Raw genomic sequence first — 17,052 nt, forward strand, 5'->3', positions numbered from 1 at the left:
AGGGTGCGGTCACACGTTGCGTTTACCGCATGCGTTTAAAAACGCATTGCAATAGCTGAAGACAGCTGTTCACACGTGTGTTTGCAAAACGCAACCGTTAACGCATTGTTAACACATGTGCTAACATCGCGGTTAACGTCTGCGTTTGTTAACGCAAGCGTTAACATTTGCGTTTTTCAAATCACTCTTCCGCTATTCCAATGCGTTTTTAAACGCAACGTGTGACCGCACCCTCGCGAGTGCAATAGTTATTAATGTCAAATATTTTATATCTCGCTCTATAGGGAAATTCTTTGACCCGACTTTTCTCTTTGCTGCTGCTACATCCAACATCATCTGCTCCATTATGTGTGGGAAGAGGTTTGATTACAAAGATGAACGTTTTCTGTTTCTCCTAAAAACCATCTCGGAATGTCTCCGATTCATGAGTTCTGGGTGGGGCTTTGTAAGTATCGATACATTTTCTATTTTTGTTGTAAAGTTCTTGTCCCGCCTCTAAACCCGACTCATTTTATATTGTAGGCTTTCTACTACTTCCAAGGGATCATGGTCCGTATTCCTGGTCCTCACCAGAAAGGTCTTCAGCATCTGACCAACCTCAAAGCATTTGTTCTAGAGAAGGTGGAGGAAAGTCTGAGAACACTTGACCCGGACTCTACCAGACACTTTATTGATTGCTTCCTGGTTAAGATGCAAGAGGTTAGAGATGATAACCTTCTACTTTTTAGGAATTATGTTTCAGTAGGTCAATGGAAAATATCAATATTATAGGTTATATATTTACTTTGTAGAAGATTACGTCAAGATCAAGACTCTTCATTGGTGGACTCTTAGGTGCCACCATGGTCTACATACTACGGGACAAACTTTGCTTGGGAGACATCATCCTCCTAAACATGATCTCCATGTATAATTATAATAAAAATGTCTTATTTGTCATTGCGCAGGAGCAACAAAATCCTGATACAGAATTTCATCATGAGAATCTTATTGCAACTTCCATGAACTTGTTCTTTGCGGGAACTGAGACCACCAGCACCACCCTACGATATGGCTTCCTGATTCTCCTAAAATATCCTGAAATTCAAGGTACATGACATAAAATGATTAAAAAAAAAAAAAACTCATGGATTACAGGCAGTACATACTGGCTTACATACAAGATAGGTTCCATAGGTTTGTTCTTAAGTTGAATTTGTATGTAAGTCGAAACTGTATATTTTATCATTGTAGATCCAGGCAAAATTTTTTTTTTTTTGCCCAAGTGACAATTGGAGTTTCAAAATTTTTTTGCTGTACAGGCAGTCGCCGGGTTACGTACAAGATAGTTTCCGAAGGTTTGTTCTTAAATTGAAATTGGCTGTAAGTCGAAACTGTATATTTTATCATTGTAGATCCTGGCAAAATTAATTTTTTTTTGGCCAAGTGACAATTGGAGTTTCAACATTTTTTGAAAACCAAGGATTATCAATAAAGCTTCATTACAGACACCTTACAGCTGATCATTGCAGCCTGGGACTATAGTAACATCCAGAGAGGTCACCAGAGGTCACAGGGGGCAGAGGGGTCCGTCTGTAAGTCGGGGGTCCTTAAGAAGAGGACCGTCTATATATAGAATATAGTTTAAGAATAAATTATTACTAGAGATGAGCGAACATACTCGTCTGAGCTTGATGCTCGTTCGAGCATTAGCGTAGTCGAAACTGCTCGTTGCTCGGACGAATACTTCGCCCGCTCGAGAAAATGGCAGCTCCCGCCGTTTTGCTTTTTGGCGGCCAGAAACAGAGCCAATCACAAGCCAGGAGACTCTGCACTCCACCCAGCATGACGTGGTACCCTTACACGTCGATAGCAGTGGTTGGCTGGCCAGATCAGGTGACCCTGGGATAGACTAGCCGCTGCCCGCGCTGCTCGGATCATTCTCTGTCTGGATGCCGCTAGGGAGAGAGCTGCTGCTGGTCAGGGAAAGCGTTAGGGTGTTCTATTAGCTTACTGTTAGGCAGGAGTGATTCTACAACAACCCAACAGCCCTTCTTAGGGCTACAATAACGTTCTACTTTTTTTTTTTTTGTTTGCTTGTGGCTGGGCTTGCTGGCACTAGTAGTGCAGCTAGTAACATATTGTGAGGAATTTGCAGGGGGACTTGCTACCGTTGTGTTTAGCTCTTAGTGACACACATATCCACCTCAAACACCAAAGTGGGAAAATTTATTAGGGGTTTGATTTCAATTAGGCACAGTCTGCCATTTACTTTTTATTTTACGTTTATTTTTTCATAACTCAGCGTCATCTCATCTGGCATAGTAGTGTGCTGTAATACTTGGCTAGAAAATAGCCATAGGAGAATCCAAACGTCTTACTTACGCCTACAGTACCGTTATATATATTTGATTTCTGGTTGATCTGCTGGTGGCTGTAGTTGTTGCAGTGCATCTACTAGCAAATTGTGAGGAATTTGGAGTCAGACTTGCGACCGCTGTGTTTAGCGCTTAGTGACGCACATATCCATCGCAAAGACCGAAGTGGGAAAATTTATTAGGGGTTTGATTTCAATTAGGCACAGTCTGCCATTTACTTTTTATTTTACGTTTATTTTTTCATAACTCAGCGTCATCTCATCTGGCATAGCAGTGTGCTTTCATACTTGGCTAGAAAATAGCCATAGCAATAGGATAGCATCGTTTGGTTTTAAAAACTAAAAAACACAAAAAAAAACTAAAAAACACAAAAAAAAGTAAAAAAAAAATTAAAGTTATAACTTTCATTTTCAAAATGTTTAACCCGAGGGCTAGGGGTAGAGGACGAGGGCGGGGACGTGGGCGTCCAACTACTGCAGGGGTCAGAGGCCGTGGTCCTGGGCGGGGTGAGACACCACCTGCTGATGAGGGAGCAGGGGAACGCCGCAGAGCTACACTCCCTAGGTTCATGTCTGAAGTTACTGGGACTCGTGGTAGAGCACTGTTGAGGCCAGAACAGTGCGAACAGGTTATGTCGTGGATTGCCGACAATGCTTCGAGCAATTTGTCCACCAGTCAGTCTTCCACGCAGTCCACCCATGTCACCGAAATCGGCACTCCTCCAGCTCCTGCACCTCAGCCTCCTCCCCCCCAGTCTGCCCCCTCCCAGGAAAATTTGGCATTTGAACCGGCATACTCTGAGGAACTGTTTTCTGGACCCTTCCCACAGTCACAAACCACTTGTCCGGTTGCTGCTGAGCAATTTTCCGATTCCCAGGTTTTCCACCAGTCGCAGTCTGTGGGTGATGATGACCTTCGTGACGTAGTGGAAGAAGTGTGTAAAGAGGTGTCCGACGATGAGGAGACACGGTTGTCAGACAGTGGAGAAGTTGTTGTCAGGGCAGGAAGTCCGAGGGGGGAGCAGACTGAGGGATCGGAGGATGATGAGGTGACAGACCCAAGCTGGGTTGAGAGGCCGGGTGAACACAGTGCTTCTGAGACGGAGGAGAGTCCTCGACCAGAACAGGTTGGAAGAGGCAGTGGTGGGGCCAGACGGAGAGGCAGGGCCAGAGCTGGTGCATCAGCGCCAAATGTGTCACGTAGTGAAGCTCCCGTGGCGAGGGCTCCCGCGGCGAGGGCTAGATTTTCAGAAGTCTGGAGGTTCTTTAAGGAAACACCGGATGACCGACGGACTGTGGTGTGCAACCTTTGCCAAACCAGGATCAGCAGGGGTTCCACAACTACTAGCTTAACTACCACCAGTATGCGCAGGCATATGAATGCTAAACACCCCACTCAGTGGCACCAAGCCCGTTCACCTCCGGCCGTGCACACCACTGCTCCTTCCCCTGTGTCAGCTGATAGTCAGCCCCCTGCCCAGGACCCTGGCACAAAAACCCCATCGTCGCCTCCACGATCCTCCACAGCATCCACCAGCGTTCAGCTCTCCATACCCCAGACGCTGGAGCGGAAACGGAAATATAGTGCAACCCACCCGCACGCCCAAGCCCTTAATGTCCACATCTCCAGATTGCTTAGCCTGGAGATGCTGCCCTATAGGCTAGTAGAGACCGAGGCCTTTCGCAACCTCATGGCGGCGGCCGCCCCTTGGTATTCGGTCCCCAGCCGCCACTACTTTTCCCGATGTGCCGTCCCAGCCCTGCACCAGCACGTGTCAGACAACATCATCCATGCCCTGACCAACGCCGTTTCTGACAAGGTCCACCTGACCACGGACACGTGGACGAGTGCTGCCGGGCAGGGCCACTATATATCGCTGACGGCACATTGGGTTAACTTGGTGGAGGCTGGGACCGAGTCTGACCCTGCGGCTGGTCATATACTGCCGACGCCGAGGATTGCGGGGCCTACCTCGGTCCAGGTCTTTCAGGCCTACTATGCCTCCTCCTCCTCCCACCCCTCCTCCACCTCCTCCTCCGAACTACCATCCGTGGGCATGGCGCCATCAGTCGCTAGCTCTAGGCACAGCAGCAGTGCCGTCGCTAAGCGACAGCAGGCGGTGCTCTAACTGCTGAGCCTAGGCGATAAAAGGCACACCGCCCAAGAGCTATTACAGGGCATCACGGCGCAGACTGATCTGTGGCTGGCACCGCTGAACCTGAAGCCAGGCATGGTTGTGTGTGACAACGGCCGTAACCTGGTGGCGGCTCTGCAACTCGGCAGACTGACACATGTGCCATGCCTGGCCCATGTGTTAAATCTCATAGTTCAGCGTTTCCTCAAGACATACCCCAATCTGTCTGATTTGCTCACGAAGGTGCGCCGCATCTGTGCGCATTTCAGGAAGGCCAGCACAGATGCTGCCACTCTCAGGGCAGCGCAGCGCCACCTCCAACTGCCCGCTCACCGACTGTTGTGCGACGTGCCCACGAGGTGGAATTCAACATTAACCATGTTATCCAGAGTTTACCAGCAGAGCAGAGCGATTGTAGACTGCCAGATGTCAACTTCCACCAGAACTGGTAGTCAGGTCAGTCAGCTTCCTCAAGTCTACAATGAGGAGTGGACGTGGATGTCTGATATCTGTCAGGTGCTGAGTAACTTTGAGGAGTCAACACAGATGGTCAGTGGCGATGACGCCATCATCAGCCTCACCATCCCGCTGCTTGGCCTGTTGAAAAACTCTCTGATCAGCATGAAGTCGGAAGCTTTGCGCTCGTCACAAGAGACGGGGGAAGAAGATTCCCTTGTTGATAGCCAAAGCACCCTCAGGTCTGTTTCTCAGCGCATATCGGAGGAGGTGGAGGAGGATGAGGAGGAAGAGGAGGAGAATGTTGGCGAGACACAAGAGGGGAGCATTGCTCAGACCTTCCCTGTTCAGCGTGTATGGGCAGAAGAAGAGGAGTTGGAGGAGTTGGAGGAGGAGGAGATGGACAGTCAGGCCAGTGAGGGGAGTGAATTCTTGCGAGTTGGTACTCTGGCGCATATGGCAGATTTCATGCTAGGCTGCCTATCCCGTGACCCTCGCGTTCAAAGAATTTATTCCAGCACCGATTACTGGGTATTCACTCTCCTGGACCCACGGTACAAGCAAAATCTTTCCACTCTCATCCCTGGAGAGGAAAGGAGTGTGAGAATGCATGAATACCAGCAGGCCCTGGTGCACAAGCTGAAACAGTATTTCCCTTCTGACAGCGCTAGCGGCAGAGGGCGTACTTCTGCAGGACAAGTAGCGAGGGAGAGTAGGCGAGCAGGCAGCTTGTCCAGCACTGGCAAGGGTACGCTTTACAAGACCTTTGCCAGTTTTATGTCACCCCAGCAAGACACTGTCACCTGTCCCCAGTCTCGGCAGAGTAGGGCTGATCTTTACAGAAAGATGGTGAGGGAGTACGTAGCTGACCATACCATCGTCCTAAATGATCACACAGCTCCCTACAACTACTGGGTTTCAAAGCTGGACATGTGGCACGAACTGGCGCTGTAATCCTTGGAGGTTCTTGCCTGCCCTGCCGCTAGCGTGTTGTCCGAGCGGGTTTTCAGTGCAGCTGGTGGCATCATCACCGATAAGCGTACACGCCTGTCGACTGACAGCGCTGACAGGCTGACGCTTATTAAGATGAATAAAGCCTGGATTTCTCATAATTTCCAATCTCCACCAGGTGAAGGAAGCTCAACCTGAATAATTGATCCACTCCTCCTCCTCCTCCTCATTTTCCTCCTTCTCCTCCTCTTTGTACACTAAAGCAGAGGAAACTGGCTATTTTTTGACAGGGCCCACTGGCTCTAGCTATAGTACTTTATGCATTTAATTTTTCTGGAGGGCCACCGACCCGGTCCTCTGTTTTAAACAATTTTTGGGACTGCCACATACAGGCACTCAATCTATTCAATTTTTCTGGAGGGCCACCTACCTGCTCCTCTGGTTTGAAAACTTTATTGGACTGCCACATACAGGCACTCAATCTATTTCATTTTTCTGGAGGGCCACCTACCTGCTCCTCTGGTTTGAAAACTTTTTTGGACTGCCACATACAGGCACTATCCAAATTAAATTGTCTCCATAGCAGCCTCCACACGTTGTCTCCATTGCTACCTCCAAAAGTCGTCCATATAGCTGCCTCCATACATCGTCCCCTTATCAAACGAGGTGTGTCAGGCAGAATTTTGGGTTGTTTTCATGGCTTCCACATCAAACTTGTTAACTTTGTTGCCACCCTGCTGTGTAATCCACAAAATATACTGGCAAACTTTTATCATTTACCAATATTATTTCAGCGCTTCTTGCGCATCTGTTTACATTCCCCTCACCCGGCATATCCTAAACTTATAAGAACGCTACTACACTTGATCTTATACAAAAGGTTCTTAGAAGTGCTGTTTGGAGAGTAGCCTAGAGACAGGGGCTTGGACAGGTGAAAGCTCGCCTGGCAGCGGAGCGCCAGCTCCATCTCAAAATCCAACTAACATAGTTTTAACTGCAGCACCTTTAATCTACTACTAGTTTCCTGCCTCCATACATGGTCCCCTTATCAAACGAGCTGTGTCAGGCAGAATTTTCAGGTGTTTCACCAGATACATAGTGGAACTCGGCCCATCTGTCGCCGCCATGCTGGAGACCTGAAGTTGCAATCATAGCAGCGCAATATGAATGCCCCATACTGTCGCTCTTAATCATGGAAGTCGTCTCCATGGCTGCCTCCACATGTCGTCCCCTTATCAAAAGAGCTATGTCAGGTTCATTTTTAGGGTGTTTCACCAGATACGTTATGGAACTTGGTCACTATGTCGCCACGATGCTGTGTTATCGACTAAATATACCGTCAACCTTTTGTTCACATAGGAAATCATTTCACCTCCTTTGGTGAAGCCTGAGTCCATTTAGGGTATGTCGCCATGCCACTCTCTAGCCTTCCGCTGCTGCCGCTGCCTCTGCATGCCGTCCCCTATAGTGTCAGGGTCAATTATTGTATGTTTTAGATGCTATCTAGCTTCATTCTGTCACTCTGTCATGGCCATGCTGTTGCCCATAATTTTGGCATAATGGTGCGATTAAGCAGCCTCGGAGGCATCCATGCATGCTGCCCCTGCTGTTTCCTGTCCATTTCCGTGGTGTTTCCATCCTTTTCTGAGGTTCCCAGGTGTTTGGCCAAGCTTCCCTGTGCAGAGCCTTGGTCCCCTTGAAAAATGCTCGAGTCTCCCATTGACTTCAATGGGGCTCGTTATTCGAGACGAGCACTCGAGCATCGGGAAAAGTTTGTCTTGAATAACGAGTACCCGAGCATTTTAGTGCTCGCTCATCTCTAGTCACCAGTTATGAGTGGTGCACCCCAGGGTTCTGTGCTTGGCCCACTACTATTTAATATATTTATTAATGATATAGAGGTAGGAATTAATAGCACTGAGCTGTGTAGTGTAATACGGTCTATGGAGGATGGGAGTAGTAGTATAAGCTGTGTAGTGTAATACAGTCCATGGAGGATGGGAGTAGTAGTATAAGCTGTGTAGTGTAATACAGTCCATGGAGGATGGGAGTAGTAGTATAAGCTGTGTAGTGTAATACAGTCCATGGAGGATGGGAGTAGTAGTATAAGCTGTGTAGTGTAATACAGTCTATGGAGGATGTTCATAGGCTGCAGGGTGACTTGGACAAACTGAATGTTTTGTCATCCACTTGGCAAATGAGGTTCAATGTGGATAAATGTAAGGTTATGCACCTGGGGGCTAATAATGTTGAGAAGGACCTGGGTGACTAGTAGATCAGAAATTGAATAACAGCACAATGTCAATCAGCTGCCTCTAAAGCCAGTAGGATCTTGTCATGTATCAGCAGTGGTCTGGACTCTGGGATAGGGATGTAATATTACCACTATACAAGGCACTGGTTCGGCCTCACCTGGAATATGCCGTCCAGTTCTGGGCACCGGTCCATAAAAAGGAGGCCCTGGAGCTGGAGAGGGTTCAACGTAGAGCCACAAAAAGGATAAGGGGTATGGAGGGTCGTAGTTATGAGGAAAGATTAAAGCAACTAGATTTATTTAGTCTGGAAAAGAGACGACTACGAGGGGACATGATTAATTTATATAACTATATGAATGGTCCATACAAAAAATATGGGGGTAAGTTGTTTCAGATTAAATCAAATCAAAAGACGAGGGGGCACTGTCTCCTCCTGGAGGAAACAAGGTTTAATCACCAGAGGCGACAGGGATTTTTTACTATGAGATCTGTGAATCTGTGGAATAGCTGAGCTCAGGCGCTGGTCACAGCAGGGACAGCAGAGAGCTTCAAGAAGGGTCTAGATGCCTTTTTACACCTAAATAACATTGATGGTTATGTTATATAGATTTCTTCCTCATCCAATCCCTTTGTCTTTTTTCAACCTTATAAACTATGACACTATGATAACACTTAAAGGCATCTACCACCAGGATGAAGTATTGTAAGCCAAGTATACTGACATACTGCTGTGTCCTGGTGGTAGATGTCCTTTAATTTAATCTTCTTTATTTAGGGCACAGATGTGTTCCCATTATTGACCACTGTCTTGAAGGATCCTGAACAGTTTCATGAGCCAGAGGTCTTCTCCCCGGATCGGTTCCTGGATGATAAGGGGGCAGTAAAGAAACATGCAGCCTTTATGCCATTCTCCGCAGGTAACTTCTGTGCCTCGTGACAATGTATTGTTGTAAACTTCACATTTACTTGGAAAGTCAAGTTCTTTACCGAAACTCTAAATTAGAACTTGCCCCCCCCCCCATTAAGTATATGTCCACCTGTAGCCATAATGTATAATTTAGATTTCAATTTTTCGACTATGTTCCCTACCTTCCTGTAGGAAAACGGATATGTATAGGAGAAGGTTTAGCTCACATGTAGATCTTCCTATTCATGACCACTCTCCTCCAGAAGTTCACCCTGACCACGGAGACATCTATAGAGGACTTGGATCTAAGCCCCGAGCTAAGCCACGCCGTCCACCTGCCCCGTTCCTACAAGATGTCCGCTGTTCCTCGTCACTAACGTTTTTTTTATGTGCTATGATCCCTGCATGACCATCCCCGCTGCTCCCACCACTATTGTATGGATATCAGCTTGAATACTTTTATTATAGTCATTGTTATATGTTTGATGTTCTTGAGGTCTTCTCAATCTTTCTTCACTGGCATCAAAGTCACAGTAGATAAGGTTTGACAAAGGTGCGGGTCCATCAAGTCCAACAGAACTAAGTGCGGAACAAAATTGCTCTTGAATACAAATATGGCAGCCAAGATAAATGCCTATTGGCAGCCCCCCCCCTCTCCCTCATCCTAGCCCCACCCCGACAAATGTTCATATTAATAGGGATATCCAAGATCTAAAGGAAATCAAAACCAGGAACACTCAGGGCCAGTGATTTGTATGGACACCTACAGATTAGCTTTCTCTTCCTGGCTTCGGTGGTATTTCATTTGCAACATCCCCCACCGGGGCCTAGCCTTTTCTTGGGGCCTGGAGACAGCCGGGCCCAAAATAACGGAGTGGCAGGCGGTTGCAGCCTAGGCACGCTAGTGTCACGGTGCTTGGTATGGGGACCGGAGGGCTGTCCTACAGCCTGGCAGCTCTCCAGCAGGTGGTGTGTGCAAGAAATATGGAGGGAGAGGCTGATGTGCTGGTTCTCCCTGGGGCAACCCCTGAGTGTCTGTAATATATGTCCCTGGGTAATGGATGGGGAACCCGTGGTGATACAGCCGTATCCAGGGATCAGACGGAGGCAACGTTGTGCAAAATAACTCACAGTTCTTTATTGGAACAACTGCAGGCAACTGGCCAAAACAATTTTCGAACAGATGCCGGTTTGTTGGAGATTCCGGATTACTGGAGTGGTCATGGAGAGTGATCCCTCAGGAGTAGATTCACCAACCTGGAAGTAACTGCAGGTTGGGATGTAGCTGTGTCCAGATGTGGATGCTACAGCTTGTATTGGGATAAGCTGTGTGTCTGTGCTAGTGGTGCACAGACACCGTCTCTGGTCACTCAGTGGGGCACATTCACTAAGGGTCCGCACACCGCATGTCTGTTGGGTTTCCCAACTATTTCCGATTTGCGCTGCATTCAACAGGGGGTTTTTGGCGCAAGCGATTGAATTTTGGCGCAATTGCGCCGACTTTCATGTGGCACAAATCGGATGGGAGGCCGCCAGACAATTCAACTGATTCGGACTAAGCACGGGATTTAAAATTCAAATTGTGTTGCAAGATAATGCACCAGGAAGAAGATGGTGAACTTCAGCGGACCTGAGCGGGGAAGCGACACATTGAATCGAGCCAGACTTCATCCTCGTCGGACAACGCACCTCAGGGAAGATGTGCTCTCTAGGAGAACTGGGGCCTAAGAGCTGCTCATGAGGTGAGAGCATGTGCTCAGTAGCAAGGCTCAGGCCTAAGACCTTTTGCTCCTCCCTGTCCAGGGTTTTTGTTAACTCCTGGTCAGGTGGTGGCTCACTCTCCAATCACACTCCAGTTCACATAAGGGAATACTATTGGATGGCATATCACATATAACTTAACCTGCAGTATCTACAGCTGCTGATGCCTAACAATTATACAGATAAAGGGCCTCATTAGCAAACACTCCTCTGCCCATGTGTTGGCAGGGGTGTTGCACACTGATGTCTTAATGACCCATCCTTTTCAATTGGCTTTTTCACACTTCAGTTGTTTTCCACTGATCCAATGTTGTCAGTGAACACAAAAAGAACAGGTTCTAAACTGATCACTGATAATTAAAAAAAAAACTGAAGTGTGAAAAAGCCCATTGAAAAGAATGGGTCAGTCTACCCTTACTCATAGATTCGGGTAATCTTCTTATATTTGTTATCCATGGCCTCCTTCCTTCTTAAAATCAACTTTTAAAATTATGCAAATGAGCCAAAAGGGCTCTGGCAGGTGTTCTGATGAATTGAAGGATCATAAATTGAATGTATTGATAATTATCATCCACTAAATGGAGGACATTGTATTTATTTCTTGCAAAAATAGACTTTTTAATATTTCTGTTAATATTAATGTTATTATTCTTTTAATAATTCTGTTTTTGTTAAAATAAAATGTTTGTTTTTACCGTGAACTTTAGTCGTAATTAAATCAAGTTTCTGGGCAGAACTATAATAATTAGTAGACGTAAGAAAGAATTAAGTTGTATAAAAATCATAAGATTCTAATAAGATTATACAAGGAATATTAAGCTCCATGTTCCACCAGGGAACTGTTAGAGATTTTTATCTAGGGCTTAACAGCCCTTCATGTTGTACAGGTGACTTTCAAATTAACTCTTTCATCTTCTGCTAAGATGAAGGTACATATGGACTGGGTCCAATCGGTGTTCTGAGGCTCTACCAGTGCCGTAACTACAAGCTGATGGGCCCCACTGCAAAGGCTGTGCCGGGCCCCCGATTATAATGTAGGGTTTATAGTAATAGTCTTCTCATATGGGAAAGTGACACCAAAAGGGCCCCCTAAACCTCTTGGGCCCAGTGATCGCAACCTCTGCACCCCCTAAAGTAACGCCCCTGGGCTCTACTCATACTTTAGTAAGAGAAATATCAGTCATCATTTTGCCTTTGACTTTGCTTGTTACAGGTGGAGAAATCATTAGGTCTCGTTACAAAATAATCGCGTCCTTGACTTGTGACGGACACAAGGTCGTCCAAACTGAGCCGGTGATGAAGTTACATAATAGGGCATTTCTATGTAAGAACAAGTGGGGACATGATCTCTGCTACGATACTTCTCATTCTCAAGTTTGTAATCTGTAAAATATGGGTTAAAGATGTTCTTATGTAACCAAAATCAAAGACAAAAAAAGCTCGTAGGGATTTACTATAAAACAAACCTTTGGCTTTAAATCAAGAATAGAGGCCGTCCCCAACTTAAGGACACTCAACTTACAGATGACCCCTAGTTACAGACGGACCTATCTGCCCACTGTGACCTCTGGTGAAGCTCTCTAGACACTTAAGGTGTCTGTAATGAAGTTTTGTTGAGAATCCTTGTTCCCCTTGTCAGCAAAAATGTTAAAATATAATTGTCACTGGGACAAAAAAAAAATGTTGGCACTTCAAATACTACAAATATACCAGTTCTGACTTAAAGGGGTTCTCCAGGTATAGCAATCCAGAAACTTACTGATTGGTGGGGGTCTCTGTGATGGGAGCCCCATGGATCTCGAGAATGGGGGTCCGTTGTAACCCTGTGGCAATCAAGATGACCAGAGCAGTTAGTTGTGCTCCATTCATCTCTATACTGGCCAATCTTTGTCAGCGCCATAGAAATTAATAGAGCATCCGGCGCATGCGCCACCGGCTGTTCTCTGCATCTTGAGTGCAACAGTGGTACATGGGACAACCTTTTTTTCCGAGATCTGTGAAGGTTTCAACACTGAGACCCCCACTGATCAGCAAGTCAACTTTCTATGACTGGAGAACCCCTTTAAGACCAAACCTAAAGAACCTATCCAGTACATAACCCTTAGACACAGAGGGGCCCATTTACTAAGGGTCCGTCGGCCGAGTTTACGTTGGGTTTCCCAAATTTTTCCGTTTTGCGCTGAATTGCCCTGGGTTGTTGGCACACTCGATCGGATTGTGGTGCATTGGCATTCATGCGACACAAATCCGGACAATCTAACTGATTCGGCCAAACTGCGGAATTTAAAAATCAAATTGTGTTGCAAGATCAGCACTTACATGCACCGGGAAGAAGAAGGTGAACTCCGGGGACCTGAGCGGGGAAGCAACACATGCAGGATACCGGGCGCACAATCTTAGTGACTCCCCGCACAGCGCATTATACACGGACAATGCACTTACATGCACCAGGAAGAAGAAGGTGAACTCCGGGGACCTGAGCGGGGAAGCGACACATGCAGGATATCGGGCGCAGGATCTTAGTGACTCCCCGCACAGCGCATTATACATGGACAATGTACTTACATGCACTAGGAAGGAGAAGGTGAACTCCAGGGACCTGAGCGGGGAAGCGACACATGCAGGATATCGGGGGCAGGATCTTAGTGACTCACCGCACAGCGCATTATACACAGACAATGCACTTACATGCACCAGGAAGAAGAAGGTGAACTCCGGGGACCTGAGCGGGGAAGCGACACATGCAGGATATCGGACGCACGATCTTAGTGACTCCCCGCACAGCGCTTTATACATGGACAATGCACTTACATGCTCCAGGAAGAAGAAGGTGAACTCCAGGGATCTGAGCGGGGAAGCGACACATGCAGGATATCAGGTGCATGATCTTAGTGACTCCCCGCACAGCGCATTATACACGGACAATGCACTTACATGCACCAGGAAGAAGAAGGTGAACTCCGGGGACCTGAGCGGGGAAGCGACACATGCAGGATATCGGGCGCAGGATCTTAGTGACTCCCCGCACAGCGCATTATACACAGACAATGCACTTACATGCACCAGGAAGAAGAAGGTGAACTCCGGGGACCTGAGCGGGGAAGCGACACATGCAGGATATCGGACGCACGATCTTAGTGACTCCCCGCACAGCGCATTATACATGGACAATGCACTTACATGGACCAGGAAGGAGAAGGTGAACTCCAGGGATCTGAGCGGGGAAGCGACACATGCAGGATATCGGGCGCACGATCTTAGTGACTCCCCGCACAGCGCATTATACACGGACAATGCACTTACATGCACCAGGAAGAAGGAGGTGAACTCCGGGGACCTGAGCGGGGAAGCGACACATGCAGGATATCGGGCGCACGATCTTAGTGACTCCCCGCACAGCGCATTATACACGGACAATGCACTTACATGCACCAGGAAGAAGGAGGTGAACTCCGGGGACCTGAGCGGGGAAGCGACACATGCAGGATATCGGGCGCACGATCTTAGTGACTCCCCGCACAGCGCATTATACACGGACAATGCACTTACATGCACCAGGAAGAAGGAGGTGAACTCCGGGGACCTGAGCGGGGAAGCGACACATGCAGGATATCGGGCGCACGATCTTAGTGACTCCCCGCACAGCGCATTATACACGGACAATGCACTTACATGCACCAGGAAGAAGAAGGAGAACTCCGTGGACCTGAGTGGGGGAGCGACACATGAAGGATATCGGGCGCAGGATCTTAGTGACTCCCCGCACAGCACATTATACACGGACAATGCACTTACATGCACCAGGGAGAAGAAGGTGAACTCCGTGGACCTGAGTGGGGAAGCGACACATGAAGGATATCGGGCGCAGGATCTTAGTGACTCCCCGCACAGCACATTATACACAGACAATGCACTTACATGCACCAGGAAGAAGAAGGTGAACTCCGGGGACCTGAGCGGGGAAGCCACACATGCAGGATATCGGACGCACGATCTTAGTGAATAGCCCCACAGTTGGTTTTGTAGTCTGTTTCCATGGTGACACATAAGAACTGTACACAACAACACATAAGCAGATTTTTCATCAAGATGGTGTATTATGGGGGTTAAAAGATAAGTTGCAGCCTACATGGACACACTGGGGCAGATTTACTTACCCGGTCCATTCGCGATCCAGCGGTGCGTTCTCTGCGCTGGATTCGGGTCCGGCCGGGATTTAATAAGGCAGTTCCTCCGCCGTCCACCAGGTGGCGCTGCTGCGCTGAAAAGCATCGGAACTCACCGGAATTCACCGAGGCCGGATGAGTGTAGGTAAGCGCGTCCCGAGCGACACATTTTCCGTTTTTAAATGCGGCGGTTTTTCCGAATACGTCGAGTTTTCGTTCGGCCACGCCCCCCGATTTCCGTTGCATGCATGCCGGCGTCGATGCGCCACAATCCGATCGCGTGCGCCAAAATCCCGGGCCAATTCAGGTACAATCGGCGCAAATCGGAAATATTCGGGTAACACGTCGGGAAAACGCGAATTAGTAAATGACCCCCATTGTGTTTATGAGTTTTACTGTTTTTTTTATATTATTTATAGGGAACGGGGGGTGATTTGAATTTTTAGATTTTTTATTATATATATTTTCTACTTTTTCAAATTTTTATTTTTACTATTTTTCAGACCCCTCGGATACTTTAACCCTAGGTTGTCTGATTGATCCTACCATAAACTGCCATAATACAGTATAGCAGTTTATGGGGATTTTCGACCTCATCATTACAATGTGCAAATCGCACATTATAATGAAAGGGTTACAACGAGACAGCCTTGGGTCTTCGAAAGACCCAAGGCTGTCATAGCAATGGATCGCCGCCACCTGATGATGTCACGGGGAGCGGCGATCTTTACCAAGATGGTGGCGCCCATGTGCCATCTTTTTGAAGCTGTTTTGCCGTCTGCGATTGACGGGCTAACACCCCCGATAAGTGCTGGCACCAATCATGGGTGTTACTGGTAAGCCTTTGCGGCAATATGCACTAAGCCAGTGAGCCCTCTCCATGCACCCAACGCGCGCCATACTAGTGAAGGGGTTAAAAAGAACCTGTCATCAGGTTTTACCCCACTAAACTAGCAGCCGCCTCGGGTCAAGTATAAAATGTCCTTTCTAGAATTTCCACTTTTATGTGACATCTCACCCATTTACCTATAAAAAAAAAGTCGGGCAAATATGACTCTTCTCACCTCATTTTCACATGAGATGAGACAAGTTTAGTGGTTGCAGGAGGAGCTTAATTTCAGAAGCCCCCACCTTCCGTTCTATCGCACCTACAAACATTTTGGGGGTCATTTACTAAGGGCCCGATTCGCGTTTTCCCGACGTGTTACACGAATATTTCCGATTTGCGCCGATTCCCCTGAATTGCCCCGGGATTTTGGCGCACGAGATCAGATTGTGGCGCATCGGCGCCGGCATGCACGCGACGGAAATCGGGGTGCGTGGCCAAACGAAAACCAGACGGATTCGGAAAAATCGCTGCATTTAAAAAAAGAAATGTGTCGCTTGGGACGCGCTTACCTTCACTTGGTCCGGCCCGGTGAACTCCAGCGCGTTCAGATGCTTTTTCGATTCCATCGGGTTTTCCCAATATATTTCCAATTTGCACCGTTTTGCGCTGATTTGCCCCGGGTTTTTGGCGCACGTGATCGGATTGTGGCGCATCGGCGCCGGCTTTCATGTGACAGAAATAAGGGGGCGTGGCCGTCGGACTGGACCGGGTAAGTAAATCTGCCCCATAGTTGGAAATGGAAGCTGCAGCTAAGTATCCAGTTCCTGACTATATTTAACTTGTACAGACGGTCTACAGACAGACCCTACTTAAGAACAGCCGATTTACAGACGGACCTCTGGATGTTGGTAATTTACAGTACTTTAGCCCCAGGCTACAATGATCAGCTGTAAGGTGTCTGCAATGAAGCTTTATTATTAATCCTGGTTCTTATGACAATCCAAAGTTTTTAAAACCCAATTTTTACAGAGACCAAAAAAAATTTGGCTGGGGTTACAATGATAAAGTATACAGTTCCGACTTACATACAAATTCAACTTAAGAACAAACCTACAGAACCTGTCCTGTACGTGACCCGGGGACTTCCTGTATATCCAGTTAATTACAGGCAGTCCCCGGGTTACGTACAAGATAGGTTCTGGAGGTTTGTTCTTAAGTCGAATTTGTATGTAAGTC

The 17,052-nt window shown here is 47.4% G+C and overlaps 1 protein-coding gene across 1 annotated transcript in view; it reads left to right on the forward strand.

Annotated features, from left to right (window-relative positions):
- The window catches only part of LOC140077510 (cytochrome P450 2B11-like), a 35,919-nt gene extending 23,709 nt beyond the window's left edge, over positions 1-12,210 (forward strand). Inside the window, exons 5-9 of the mRNA XM_072124756.1 lie at positions 285-445; positions 523-699; positions 948-1,089; positions 8,936-9,070; positions 12,035-12,210. Coding sequence (XP_071980857.1) covers positions 285-445; positions 523-699; positions 948-1,089; positions 8,936-9,070; positions 12,035-12,210 — 791 coding nt within the window. The remainder of the gene's footprint in view (positions 1-284; positions 446-522; positions 700-947; positions 1,090-8,935; positions 9,071-12,034) is intronic.
- The last annotated feature ends 4,842 nt before the right edge of the window (positions 12,211-17,052 follow it).

This window comes from Engystomops pustulosus, chromosome 9 (assembly GCF_040894005.1).
Source record: "Engystomops pustulosus chromosome 9, aEngPut4.maternal, whole genome shotgun sequence".
Classification (NCBI taxonomy): Eukaryota; Metazoa; Chordata; class Amphibia; order Anura; family Leptodactylidae; genus Engystomops; species Engystomops pustulosus.